Source organism: Natrix helvetica (assembly GCF_964273705.1).
Source record: "Natrix helvetica genome assembly, chromosome: 2".
NCBI lineage: Eukaryota > Metazoa > Chordata > Lepidosauria > Squamata > Natricidae > Natrix > Natrix helvetica.
The window spans coordinates 289,135,054-289,148,214 of record NC_138552.1 but is presented as its reverse complement, the minus strand read 5'-3'; the positions used below and the strand labels follow the sequence as shown (position 1 = coordinate 289,148,214).

Genomic DNA, 13,161 nt, shown 5'->3' with positions numbered 1-13,161 from the left:
ACAGATTTCAACGGGGGAAGCCAGATTCACGCAGCAACTGGGTTACTAACTTATCGATTGTCGTGCTTCACTTAACAACGGTGGCAACAAAGGTTGTAAAATGGTGTAAAACTCAATGAACAGCTGTCACACTTAGCAACAGAAATTTTGGGCTCAACTGGGTATGTCTAGCTTAAGAGAAAGAAGGACTAGGGGAGACATGAAAGTTTTGTTCCAATATCTCAGGGGTTGCCACAAAGAAGAGGGAGTCAAACTATTCTCCAAGGCACCTGTGGACAGAACAAGAAGCAATGGGTGGAAACTAATCAAGGAGAGAAGCAACTTAGAAATGAGGAGAAACTTCCTGACAGTGAGAACAATTAATCAGTGGAACAGCTTGCCTCCAGAAGTTGTGAATGCCCCGACACTTTAGTCTTTAAGTCTTTAAGAAGATGTTGGATAGCCATTTGTCTGAAACGGTATAGGGTTTCCTGCCTAGGCAGGGGGTTGGACTAGAAGGCCTCCAAGGTCCCTTCCAACTCTACTATTGTATTGTATTGTAACTGTGGTCATACGCTGAGGGCTATGTATAATAGAAACTAAAATTTTAATAGAGCTTCCAGAGTTTCTACAGCATCGAAGAGCGTAGTAGTTGATAATTTCCTTTGTTTATACAGGATAAGAAGGGGAAGGAGGACATTTAAATGACTATGTGATTAAGCTTAAAAGTGTTGAAGTTTCCTCTTGTTATCATTCATAGTGCCTCTGCTACTCCAAGTGTTTTTTTCTTATTAAATTAGCTTATTTTCTAGTAAGGGAAGAAAAGATGGGACAAGAAGACAGGGCCAGGGGTAGTCCTCGACTTGCAACCACTCATTTAGTGACCATTTGAAGTTACAAAGGCAATAAGAAAAATGATTTATGACCATTTTTCACACTGATGACCGTTGCATTATCCTCAGGGTCACGTGATCAAAATTCAACTGCTTGCCAACCGACTCATATTTATGACGGTTGCAGTCTCCTGGAGTCATGTGATCACTTTTGCGACCTTCTGACAAATAAAATCAATGGGGGAACCAGATCTGCTTAACAACTGTGTTGCTAACTTAATCATTGCAGTGATTCACTTAATGTGGGGAAAAGGTCATAAAATGGGGCAAATAAATTAACTTAGCAGCAGTCTTGCTTAGCAATGGAAATCAGGAGCTCAATTATGGTCCTAAGCCGAGGACTGCCCGTATAGAGAGGGAGAGGATCATCTGCATCCTATACCAATAGGGATCAATCGATGCTTCTGTCAAAATTGACTCTACTCCAAAAGTTAAGTAGCAAAAACAAAGAAAGTCCCAACAAGCTCTAAATAAAATCAGCAATTGAAAATCATCTCCTAGATCAGTGATGGTGAATCTTTTCGCCACCGAGTGCACAAACTGGAACATGTATGTATGTGTGCGCACTGGAGTGCCCGAAACCTGAAGACCAGCTGGCTGGTGTGCGCATGCTTGTTTTTTGGCCTGTTTTTCAGGCAGTTTTCCAGCCTTTTTCAGGCCCCAAAACGGCCTTAAAAAGCCCCCCAAAACAGCCCGAAATAGGCCCAAAACAGCCTGGAAAACAGCCATTTTTGGAGCTGTTTTCAGGCCGCAAAGACCAGCTGGCTGGCGTGCATAAAGAGCCTCTGGCAATGACGCATGCCCACAGAGAGGACTCTGCATGCCACCTCTGGCACGTGTGCCACAGGTTCACCATCATGGTCCTAGATCAGTGATGGCGAACCTATGGCACGAATGCACGCGCTGGCCAGCTGAATTCGCCTTTTTAAAAGCCATTTTTCGCCCTCCCCAGGCTCCAGAGGCTTTATAGGAGCCTGGGGAGGGCGAAAAGAGTGTCCCCCGCCCCCTGAAGGAGGGCCTCTGGGAGGGCGGGGGAGGCTCTTTTTGCCCTCCCCAGGCTCCTATAAAGCCTCTGGAGCCTGGGGAGGGCGAAAAAAGCATGTAAAAAGGGTGGTTGTGCGTTGTGCACGCATGCGCACTGGGGGAGTCGTGCATTGCATTATGGGTGCGGCACGCCCGCACACGACCCCCCTGCACTCGCCCCCCTTGTGGCACGCGAGCCAAAAAAGGTTCGCCATCGCTGTCCTAGATTAAAGAAATTCTCCCCTCTTTGTATAAATTATTCATACCCCTGAAGGTAGAAATGCACTCTTTGCTTTGAACATTTGGGAATTGCACTACATAGCTCATCCTTGACTAAAATAAGTAGAGGTAGTCCTCGATTTACAACAGTTCATTTAGTGACCACTCGAAGTTACAACAGCACTGACATCAGTGACTTGTGACTGGTTTTCACACGACCCTTGTGGCATTCCCTAGTGGTCACGTGATCGAAATTCAGACGCTTGGAAACTGGCATGTATTTATGACTGTTGCGGGATCCCAAGGTCATGGGATCACTTTTTGGGACCTCCTGACAAGCAAAGTCAACGGGGAAGCCAGAGTCACTTAACAACTGTGCTACTAACTTAACAACTGCAGTGATTAACTTAACAACCGTGGCAAGGAAGGTCGTAAAATGGGGGCAAAACTCACTTAACAAGCGTCTCAACGAGCAATAGAAATTTTCAGATCCATTGCGGTTGTAGGTCAAGGATCACCTGACACTATAAACCCTATTTATTTCGTAGAATTCTTCCTGTTATGCAGCTGTTAGAAATTATTTTGAGACTGGCTCTTGATACATAAATACTTATCCATTTTTGTATGGTTTAAAGATTCCGTAAGGGACTTTCCCCCATTTATTAGCAAAAGAAAAAAAAAAGGCCTCAACAAACAAAATAAAAAAAAAGAGAATTGCAAATTAAAAGGTTGTTTTCCAGAAATCTTCCATTTCTTTCCATGTCTTCACAGCTTTACCCTGGAGAATGTCATGTCCTACTTAGTTCTAGTAAAGCAGCCGTCTTAGTTAGTTCCAGTTAGTTGCATGATCATCAAACTCATTTTTTAAAAATCTTTTTCTGAAGTCATAACTCCCTTTCTTTATTCTAGCTCTGTTAACCACCAAAGACAGAAAGACAGAGAGACACACAGAGAGAGAGAGAGAGAGAGAGAGAGAGAGAGAGAGAGAGAGAGAGAGAGAGAGAGACTTTTCATATAGAAGGGGATACAATTGCTTTAAACTTTATTTTTTTTTCCTGATGACCAGAAATTTCTGGACTCAACAAAAAAAAAAGGGAGGGGGGAGAGAAGGAAGGAAAAACCACACATGCTCAGACTTTCAAATTATGCCAAGATAAATATTTATTTAAACACAGCAGGACTTACAGATCACAAAAAAGAGAATGGTGTTACAGGAGCTCAAAGGAAATCATCAGAGTCAAAAGCATGCAGGCCAGTCTTTTTTTGCAGAAGAGAGATTATCAAAGCCGGGTTTTCCAAAAGGCACATTCACACAGGAAAATGTCAAGTTGAAAATAAAAGGCATCAGAGAGAAGTGGAGGAAAAGAGACAGTCAGAAGGAAAATCTCTAACCCCGGTTCTGAGTCGGAATTTTGTTTTTGTTTTTATTTTTCTGATGCAAAGCTTCTGCCAGTTTTGCAAACTCAACAAACTGGCCCATCTTCCAGCCGTTTAATCGCATTGCAATCGTTTTTGAAAGGGTCAATGGAGGCAAATTAGGGGAAGGGGTGGGGGGGAAAGACCGCCATCCCCAAGGCCAAGACAATTCAATCCAATCAGACAGAACCGAGAAAAGGGCTCTAACATTTGGCAGAAAAGTAAACAAACAGGTTGAAATGAACAAGCAGAGATGCCTAGGAGGTTATAAACATGGGTCAAGATTATTAATTCCAGGGCATTTCGTGTTGGGTTACCTTCCGTTCACAGAAATAAAGAACAAAGTTTAAAGAGACAGTATCCCCTTGAAAGAGCTAGAAAAAGTCCCTTCGTTCCTGCGGTGTTAAGAGCATTTAAACTGAAGAGTAATTTATTTGAATATCCTCTACCCCTCCACTTATTATCACAGACATTCCTTCGAGTTCTCATAGCTGGATTTTGGTCACATAAACTCTGAGAATGGAAACGTTAAACGCTATTTTTGTTTGCAACGTATGCTAATACTGGAATTACCAGATGGTAAGAAGTCCTATGTAACCACCAAAAAAGCACCCTTGAGCAGGGGTGAAATTCAGCAGGTTCTGGAGAACCGGTAGCGGAAATTTTGAGTAGTTCGGAGAACCAGCAAAATGCCACCTCTGGCTGGCCCCAAGTGGGGTGGGAATGGAGATTTTGCAGTATACTTCTCCCAGGAGTGGGGAGGGAATGGGGATTTGCAGCATCCTTCCCCCAAGTGGGGTGGGAATAGGGATTTTGCAGTATCCTTCCCCCAAGAGTGGGGAAGGAATGGGGATTTTGCAGTATTCTTCCAAGAGTGGCGTGGGAATAGGGATTTTGCAGTATCCTTCCCCTGGAGTGGAGAGGGAATGCAGATTTTGCAGTATCCTTCCCCTGCATTGGGGTGGGAACAGGGATTTTGCACTATCCTTCCCCCAAGAGTGGGGAGGGAATGGGGATTTTGCAGTATTCTTCCCCCAAGAGTGGAGTGGGAATAGGGATTTTGCAGTATCCTTCCCCTGGAGTGGAGAGGGAATGAGGATTTTGCAGTATCCTTCTCCTCCATTGCGGTGGGAATGGGGATTTCGCAGTATCCTTCCCCTGGAGTGGAGAGGGAATGGGGATTTCGCAGTATCCTTCCCCTGGAGTGGAGAGGGAATGGGGATTTTGCAGTATCCTTCCCCGAAGGGTGGGGAGGGAATGGGGATTTTGCAGTATCCTTCCCCTAAGAGTGGGGTGGGAATGGAGATTTTACAGTATCCTTCTCCTGGAGCGGGGAGGGAATGGGAATTTTGCAGTATCCTTCCCCTGGAGTGGGGAGGGAATGGGGATTTTGCATTATCCTTCCCCCAAGAGTGAGGAGGGAATGGGGATTTTGCATTATCCTTCCCCCAAGAGTGAGGAGGGAATGGGGATTTTGCATTATCCTTCCCCCAAGAGTGAGGAGGGAATGGGGATTTTGCATTATCCTTCCCCCAAGAGTGGGGTGGGAATGGGGATTTTGCAGTATCCTTCCCCTGGAGTGGGGAGGGAATGGGGATTTTGCATTATCCTTCCCCCAAGAGTGAGGAGGGAATGGGGATTTTGCATTATCCTTCCCCCAAGAGTGAGGAGGGAATGGGGATTTTGCATTATCCTTCCCCCAAGAGTGAGGAGGGAATGGGGATTTTGCATTATCCTTCCCCCAAGAGTGAGGAGGGAATGGGGATTTTGCATTATCCTTCCCCCAAGAGTGAGGAGGGAATGGGGATTTTGCAGTATCCTTCCCCTGGAGTGGGGAGGGAATGGGGATTTTGCATTATCCTTCCCCCAAGAGTGAGGAGGGAATGGGGATTTTGCATTATCCTTCCCCCAAGAGTGAGGAGGGAATGGGGATTTTGCATTATCCTTCCCCCAAGAGTGAGGAGGGAATGGGGATTTTGCATTATCCTTCCCCCAAGAGTGGGGTGGGAATGGGGATTTTGCAGTATCCTTCCCCTGCCACACCCACTAGTAAAAAAAATGAATTTCACCACTGCCCTTGAGGAATGGAAAAAGGGAATACTGTCCCTTTCTGACAATTCAGTTTACAGACCAAATAGAAATGAGCAAAGAAAAAAAAAAGATATCTGCTTTCAATTAAAGTATCTATGAAACATTACCAATTCAGAACTTGAAAAGTTTTTTTTCCCTCCCTCTCTCTCTCTCTGTATATATACTGTACATTACAGCTTAGGGCTGTGAACATATTTCAGAAAAGGCGCTTTAGAGTACCAATCTGTTAACTCTTGAAAGCAGCTGTGGGAATCTGAGAAAAGTTGTAGCTGTTTTAAAGAGGTGGAGATAGGTGCTACATACACAGATCCTGTATGGTTGCTCTTTGGAATCAAACCTGGACCACTTCACAGCTCTAAGATATATACAGAGAGAAGAAAAGAGAGGCAACAGGACAGAAAAATAGTTGATTTATCAAATAACAGTAGACAGAAAGCCCCAAGAAAATTTAGATAAGAAGGAATTTTGTAGCCGGAGCGGACAAAAGTACTTCTTTGTCATTTTAGCTATCAGCATCTAAGGCGGTGTTTCACACCCTTGGAAATTCTAAGCAGTGTGGCATTCAACTCCCAGAATTCCTCCACTATTCACCCATGCTGGCTGGGGAATTCTGGGAACTGAAGTCCGCACCTCTTAGGAGTTGCCAAGGTTGAGAAATCCTGATCTAAGCGTTCAAAAAATAGCTGAGGACTTGCCATTCCCTTTCTTCTCGGGATTAAATTCTTCTTACGCCTTAACTTCTTTTTATCACTAAGTCTGCATCAAAAAGAACCATGGAAAATGCTACCTAAGCTTGATTCCTAGACAATAGTTAAAATAGTTAGCAGTTGATCTTAGTTGGCATTAACCATTTCTTTGGCACAGCTGGAATGGCAAGCTTTGGATATGGGTTCTGGGATTTTGATTAAGAGAACAGAGAAGTCCACTATTGATCCATTAATCGTGATTGGGAAATGGAAATATGAACCCTGAAGAGGCCCTTGGCACCAGTAGATAAATACTTGATTTCGGAAAATAAGGAATATGGGGTGGGGGTGGGGAATCATTCTCTATAAAGTTTAGCATCAAAACATAATACTGACTTAATCAACCTCAGGATCCAGAATGTATCCCTCGGTGCAAACTGAATGGCAGTCACTTGAACTGCTACGGACAATTAATTCATCCAACGATCACTAAGAAAGATTAGAAAAATAGTAGGAAAAAAGTGCTTTTGAAAAACTCAAAATTTTTTAAAAATATTCAAGGACAAGCATGGTAGGTACCAGGCGACTGGATAACCAACTAGACCAGATCAAACATTTTAACATTCTCCCCCCCCCCAAAAAAAATGTTTAATTTTTCACAAAGCAAATTTATTCCTGATATTTCAAACACCCTGTTAGAGAAATCCCCTTCTTCTAAAACCACTGAAGGGTTTGTTTCTATGTTCCCTACCTAAAAATAGACTATAAGATTACAGTACAGTTATTTTTTCTCCTCTTTTCACTTACGATCTGTGGTGGGGTAGAGGAAAGTGAGAAAGAAACAGCAACTGATGTAAATGGTTTCTGAAGCAACTATTTCGTTGCCACGTATACTGATACTGATTAATCCTTGTTTGTGCTGGAATATTGTGATTTTTTCCCTGTTTTTTTAAAGGCCACAAAATTCAGTGATCCACCCACTGAGAAATTGTACTCCCCAAAAATCACCAATCCATGAGGTGTTTAGTTTAATGATTTACAACTAAACTGGAGATAACCTATTCATTCTCTGTACGGTATTTGTTCATTTCCCAAAGAAAACTAAAAGGAGGAAAATTCAGTACAACAGTTGTTTCACAACCTTAGCAACTTTTAAGATGCATGGACTTCAACTCCCACAATTCCTCAGGTAGCATAGCTGGTTGGGATATTCTGGGAGTTGTAGTCTACAAATCTTAAGTTTCCCAAGATTGAGAAAGACTGCAAAATAAGATTTCCTTGCTTTTTCATTAGAGAGAGAGAATTAAAGAGGCATTAGTATTGTTTGCCTTTCAATTGATGGAAATGGGAGAGACCAATCCACCATGTCCTTCTCACCTATCATAATTTAGCACAGATGAGAAAACCCAAGGAATGGGCCACACCTTTCTATCCCAGGTATTCCAGAGGACAATGATATTCTGTGGGACCTTTCTATGGAAGGATGGCTTCCAACCTACTAGCAGCTGATGCAAAAGGATTGGTAGAATCCAGTAGAAGAGTGATCTCAGTGTTCTGTTTTCCTAGATCAAAGTCTATTATTTGCACCCTGAGACAGATAAGCCACAAATGACTATTTCAATGCCAATACTGAGAATCTATTTTGCAGACTGCATACCAGAATGAAAATAAAATACATTAAGAGTACCATTCTGGCTTTACAAAGCAGTCACAGTTGTCTCTGTGTGAATCCGGAATGTTAAGAAAGCCATCGATCCACAGTTGGAGGAAAATATCACAATTTCTAGCATTAAACATAGTTAAGACCTGGACTTCTGTTATTATTATTGCTAATTTCTTCCAGAATACACAAGGATGACAATCTAATGATCTGTGCAAATGTGATATAGCAGCTATATTATTCAAAGTATATTCTGGTGCAGAAATTGCATGAGGCAGGATTTCAAGTGAATACTGGGTGTATCTTCAACTGGGCCAAATTTAGGGATTGACCCCCTAAGTACGCATTGCCTTAATCTGGTCAGACAGTACTTTAATACCTATGACTAGATTTAACATTGATTCGAAACCGTAAATTAAACTGGCCTTTAAAGTCCCAGTTACACTGTCATTCTGATTGATTTAACAACTGGGATTAAGGTACCACTTTATTGGGATTAAGGAAAAAGAGGCTGTTTTCATAGTTTAGAGAGACCCATCCCTGCCTAGGCCAGAGCTGGGTAATTTCTTTCCAACACTGGGATTTAAAAAAAAAAATCCTTGCAGCTGCAGGAAAATTCAAAAGAGAGACCAGTCCTTTGGAAAAAGGGAATACCCACGCAACGGGATCGAATGCCTTTCCAACGAGTTAGCTAAACCCGTAGCAGCCTCTTGTTGGTTCTGTCTTACACTATTAGTGACACAACAGAAGAGCATTTTGCCTAAAACTGGGGTTGCTAAGAGGACATACTGAGCAGGACAGGATCTACCTCAAAATCCAACCGATCTAGAAATTACATAGAAGGACAACCAATTAATACTGCTCGATTAAGCGATGGGAAATAGCCAAAAGTACAGATTCCGGAGGTTTTTTCCCCCACATCAGGGTCAGCGCAAAATACTGAAATTCAGCTCATGAGACCAACACTTTGGGACTTTCCCGTAGCTTCTGTTACCAGAGCAATCTAACCAGTTCCTCACCTGCTGCTGGTGGATGTTGACCACTAACCGTTGGTAAATCCAGAGAGCTATCAGACAGGACATGCTTAAGATCTCCTCCCACATCCGCCAGTTTCATGTCAAACTGGACAGAGAGGGCGTCTTCCGAATCCTCCTTGCCCATGCTACTGCCCCCAATGGATGGGAGGTCAAGGGACTTGACAGATGCCGAATCCTCCTTGGTATGCTTGAAAGCGGCCAGTTTGTCGATGAGGGATTTTTCCGAGCTGGAGGAAAACTTGCTCGAGTGGAAATCGGCAAAGTCGTCTTCGCTTTTCACCGATGAAGGAGTATGGTCTTTGAGCTCCTCGAATCCCAACCCGGGGCTGTCCAGAGACAGTTGCTTGAAGATGTCGTATTTGTTGGAAGCAGCAACGGGACTCTGCCCGTTCTTCACGGCACTGGCTAAGGAGCCAGACGGGGGAACTGAGTTGGCCTCTTGCTTGAGGGTCCCGTATTTATCATCCAGCTGCTGCTCCAGAGAGACGGCGTTGTTGTTGAAAGCCATGAAGTCTGCAAACTCATCCTGAGTGGTAGCCGAAGAACAACTTGACAACCCTCCAAAAAGGTTGAAGTCGGCAAAGTCATTGGCCAGGGATGAGCTGCTCCCTGGTGCGGGCAGAGTGGCGGTGGCTGATATTGTGTGTGACAGTGTAGCAAAAGTTGCCGGTTTGGGGGAGTTGTATGCGGCTGGAAAGAGAGCGGGTTGGGTCTCTCCAGTCGAGGCTGAGGAGAAGAGGTCCAGGTCTGCCAAATTCAGAGAAGGCTTTGCTTGGGGTTGCGGTTTGGACTGCATGGAAAGAGAAGAGAAAGAGGAAGGAAATGCTTTGTCCTTTGTCGGCGGTTCTAGTGGAGAGATGCTGTCGGCGGTTTTGAAATCGGTGAAACCGTCGTCTGTTCCCGGGGACTTGAAATCGGCAAAGCCCTCGCCTGAAAAACAAGAGAACAGACAGCAAAGTCCGTAGGGTTTCCTGAACATTTGAAGGGGCTCAACCGAGTAGTGTATTTGCTAGCTCCCACCTGAGATAGACTAAAACTTTGGTTCAGGTCTAACAGCCAGGCTGAAGGCTGCAGGCCCGAAAAAGTCTGGTCAAGTCCAAAGCCTTATTTCCTTTCTTGTAAGAATTGCTGACATGACTAATGATTATTTTTATCTGCAATGAGGCAAGCTGACCCAGACAAATGTATCCTGTTTGCTAGCTTGTTCTCCTTTTCCTCCCTTTAAACATTATAGTTGATATAATTCATCGGATACATATGGCCCCCTCCCTTTTTCCTTTCTGTCCCCTTACGGTAATTAAGATATGTACCAAGCGCTTTCAGTTCCTTATCATACCATATATGTCAAATGTAACCATCAGCAACTGTATACGTAATGTGGGGTATAAAACCCTGTTTATGATAATCATTCGGGGTCCAGACAAGCTGTTTTCTCTTTGTTCGGTCCTTATGCATAATAAACTGTTTCCTACACTAGAGTGCTTGGCTGTGTCCTTCCCTCTTCCTACATCACACCTGTTCAAAATGGGCCTAAACTAATTTCATTTTATACACTTTCCATTTTACTTTCCCTCAAGGATTCAGATGAATAATCATTTAATGTTTCCCTCCCCCCCCCAAAAAAAAAGTATAAATAAAATGTAAGAAGCACAAAAATGAGGTAAGTTAAGGATTGAAATGTTCTGTTGATTCCAAGGGAAACGTAGGGGTTTAGAGTGTTAATGTTCGGGGCGGAGTTAAAAAAGGGAATCAGCCTAGAATCCCTACATAGCCAAGGTCAACCCCCTTTGAGCGCGGTTGACCCTTATCTAACCAGGGTAGCTGAGAAGATTCCTGTGCATAGGCACGAATACTAACAAAGACCCACCTGTTCCAATTGGCTGGCCTAGCCCATCTATAGTCCCATCTTTATCCTCCTGGCAATTATTTTATTCTGGGGTAGTTTTCTAGGGGTAGTTTTTAATGTATTTCTAATTTTAAATTTTAATTGTTATTGTACAGTTTGTATGCCGCTGCCTCCATCTATATTTATATGTATTTATATTGTGTTTTTAAAAATGACTGTACACCGCCCCGAGTCTCTTTGGAGAGAGGGTGCGGTTTATAAATTAAATAAAAATAAAAGTAAAGTAAAGGAATGTACTTGTAGCTCAGGGTTGACAGGAGGGGTCCTCGGGACTCTCTGAGCTGGTTTTCTTGCAGACGTTTCGTTACCAAACTAGGTAACATCATCAGTGCTAAGAAGAAAACAAGCAAGCTCAGAGAGCACCAAGGACGCCTCATAGGCCTGAATAGCAATAAATCAATTGAATTGGACCTTCAGGTGTGGACCTCACCTTTTGTGATGTATGTATTTATGCACCTTCTCTTCTTTTGGTAGCCAGGCAGGGTCCTTAACATTAAGTTACTGTTGTCCACCGGGGACCAAGCTATGAGTGGATCTTTTTAAAAATTATTTCTGAATATATACACTGCTCCAATCTTCTGCCATGATTCTGAATACAGAATACAGCAATAAGGAATACACACACACACACAGCCTTTTATATGTGTGTGTGTGTGTGTGTGTGTGTGTGTGTGTGTATACACACACGTACGTATGATCGAGCATTATTCTGGAACACCTTGACAATTTCAACCAAACTTGGTACACAGATGACTTACTCTCTGGAGACAAATACTGTGGGGGTAAGGCACCCCTAACAACCCTCCGGATGTGTGTTCTGTTAAGATACAGCCTGTTGTGCCTTAAAATGGCTTCTACTGTACTGCCATATAATGGATTCTACTGTACAGCGCAGTGGAGTTGCCATGGTAACTGCTTCACAGTACTCCACAAGGGGGCTCCCTCTGGTAAGGGGGAAAGTCCAACATTAGAAATTATGTTTGGTCCGGACATTTTCCCCCTATAAAGAAATACCCGGGCAGGTAATCGGCTAGTAAAAGATTAAAAACAAAGACCATACTGCCCAAAAGAGAATGTCTTGGAAAAACTAGGGTCCCTTCAAAAGACCAAAACACCAGATGTTAACACAAACCTGCGATTAAGGCAGATTTTAATGGTGTGTTTCAACAGGACCTCAATGGGAGCTATATGAACCCCCGGGAGGTGGATGGCGTAGGGGCATGGGCCGTGAGAGGTGAACCTCACTCCCTTGGTCTCACCAGGTGATATTGTTTAAGCAGTGGGACTGGGAGCACACCAAGCTTTGTCAGAATGTGTGGCATGGGTAGAAACTATGCGGGACAAGCGTTCCCACAACTAATCAGGCCCTCTGTCACATAGAGCCTTTTATGTAATAACTAGCGCCTTCTAACAGAAGAGAGTATTTCCAGCTCAGGGTTGAACGGTGGAGTCCTTGCTGCTCTCTGAACTTGGTGGTTATCTTGCAGAGATTTCATTACCCTTGCACTGATGCTATTACCGAGTTGGGTAATGAAACGTCTGCCAGAAAACCACCAAGCTTAGCGAGAAGCAAGGAGTCCACAGTTAGGCACACAGAAGCCTACTATCAATCCGCACATTTCACAAAGTGGAAGCTTTACATGCCCTTAACTGCCTGTGCCACAGTTTTGGGTGATGGTGACTTTTTGAGGCTGTTTGCCATCTTAGAAACCCACAAAACTACATTTTGGACTCAAGGGGTTTCTAAGGGACATGAGAATTTGGGAGACCTTCCAAAGTGCTAGGGGCAGTGATGGCGAACCTTTTTTTGCTCGGGCGCCAAAAGGGTGCACAGGTGCGTGATAGCCCACACCCATAATGCAATGCCCTCCTCCCTGCATGCATGCTCAATCGCTAGGTTTCCTGAAGCCTGGGGAGAGCAAAAAACAGCCCAACGGGCCTACCGGAAGTTCATTTCCAAACTTCCAGTTAGGTCCGTTGGGCTCATTTTTTGCCATCCACAGGCTCCAGAGGCTTTCCTGAAGCCTGGGGAGGGCAAAAACATCCCCCGGCCCTCCAGAAGGCCGAAAATCAGCTGGCCACCATGCGCATACGCACTGGAGCTGACATAGGACAACGCCTCGCGGGCCCTCAGATGTGGCTCCGTTCGCCATCATGGTGCTAGGGTGTGCATTTGTCACCATTGTTGTGAAAGAAATGAGTGTGTTGTGTTATTGGGGGCTAGAATATTTCTCATGGCACTCATTCCTTT

The 13,161-nt window shown here is 43.9% G+C and overlaps 2 protein-coding genes across 7 annotated transcripts in view; both read right to left on the bottom strand.

Annotated features, from left to right (window-relative positions):
- The window catches only part of DDX52 (DExD-box helicase 52), a 201,857-nt gene that overhangs the window by 86,824 nt on the left and 101,872 nt on the right, over positions 1-13,161 (bottom strand). The gene's annotated exons all lie outside the window — the stretch shown is intronic.
- The window catches only part of SYNRG (synergin gamma), a 103,863-nt gene that overhangs the window by 28,191 nt on the left and 62,511 nt on the right, over positions 1-13,161 (bottom strand). For all 6 annotated transcript variants that reach the window (XM_081945374.1, XM_081945377.1, XM_081945373.1 and 3 more), the window contains one exon: positions 8,987-9,934. In XM_081945374.1, coding sequence (XP_081801500.1) covers positions 8,987-9,934 — 948 coding nt within the window. The remainder of the gene's footprint in view (positions 1-8,986; positions 9,935-13,161) is intronic.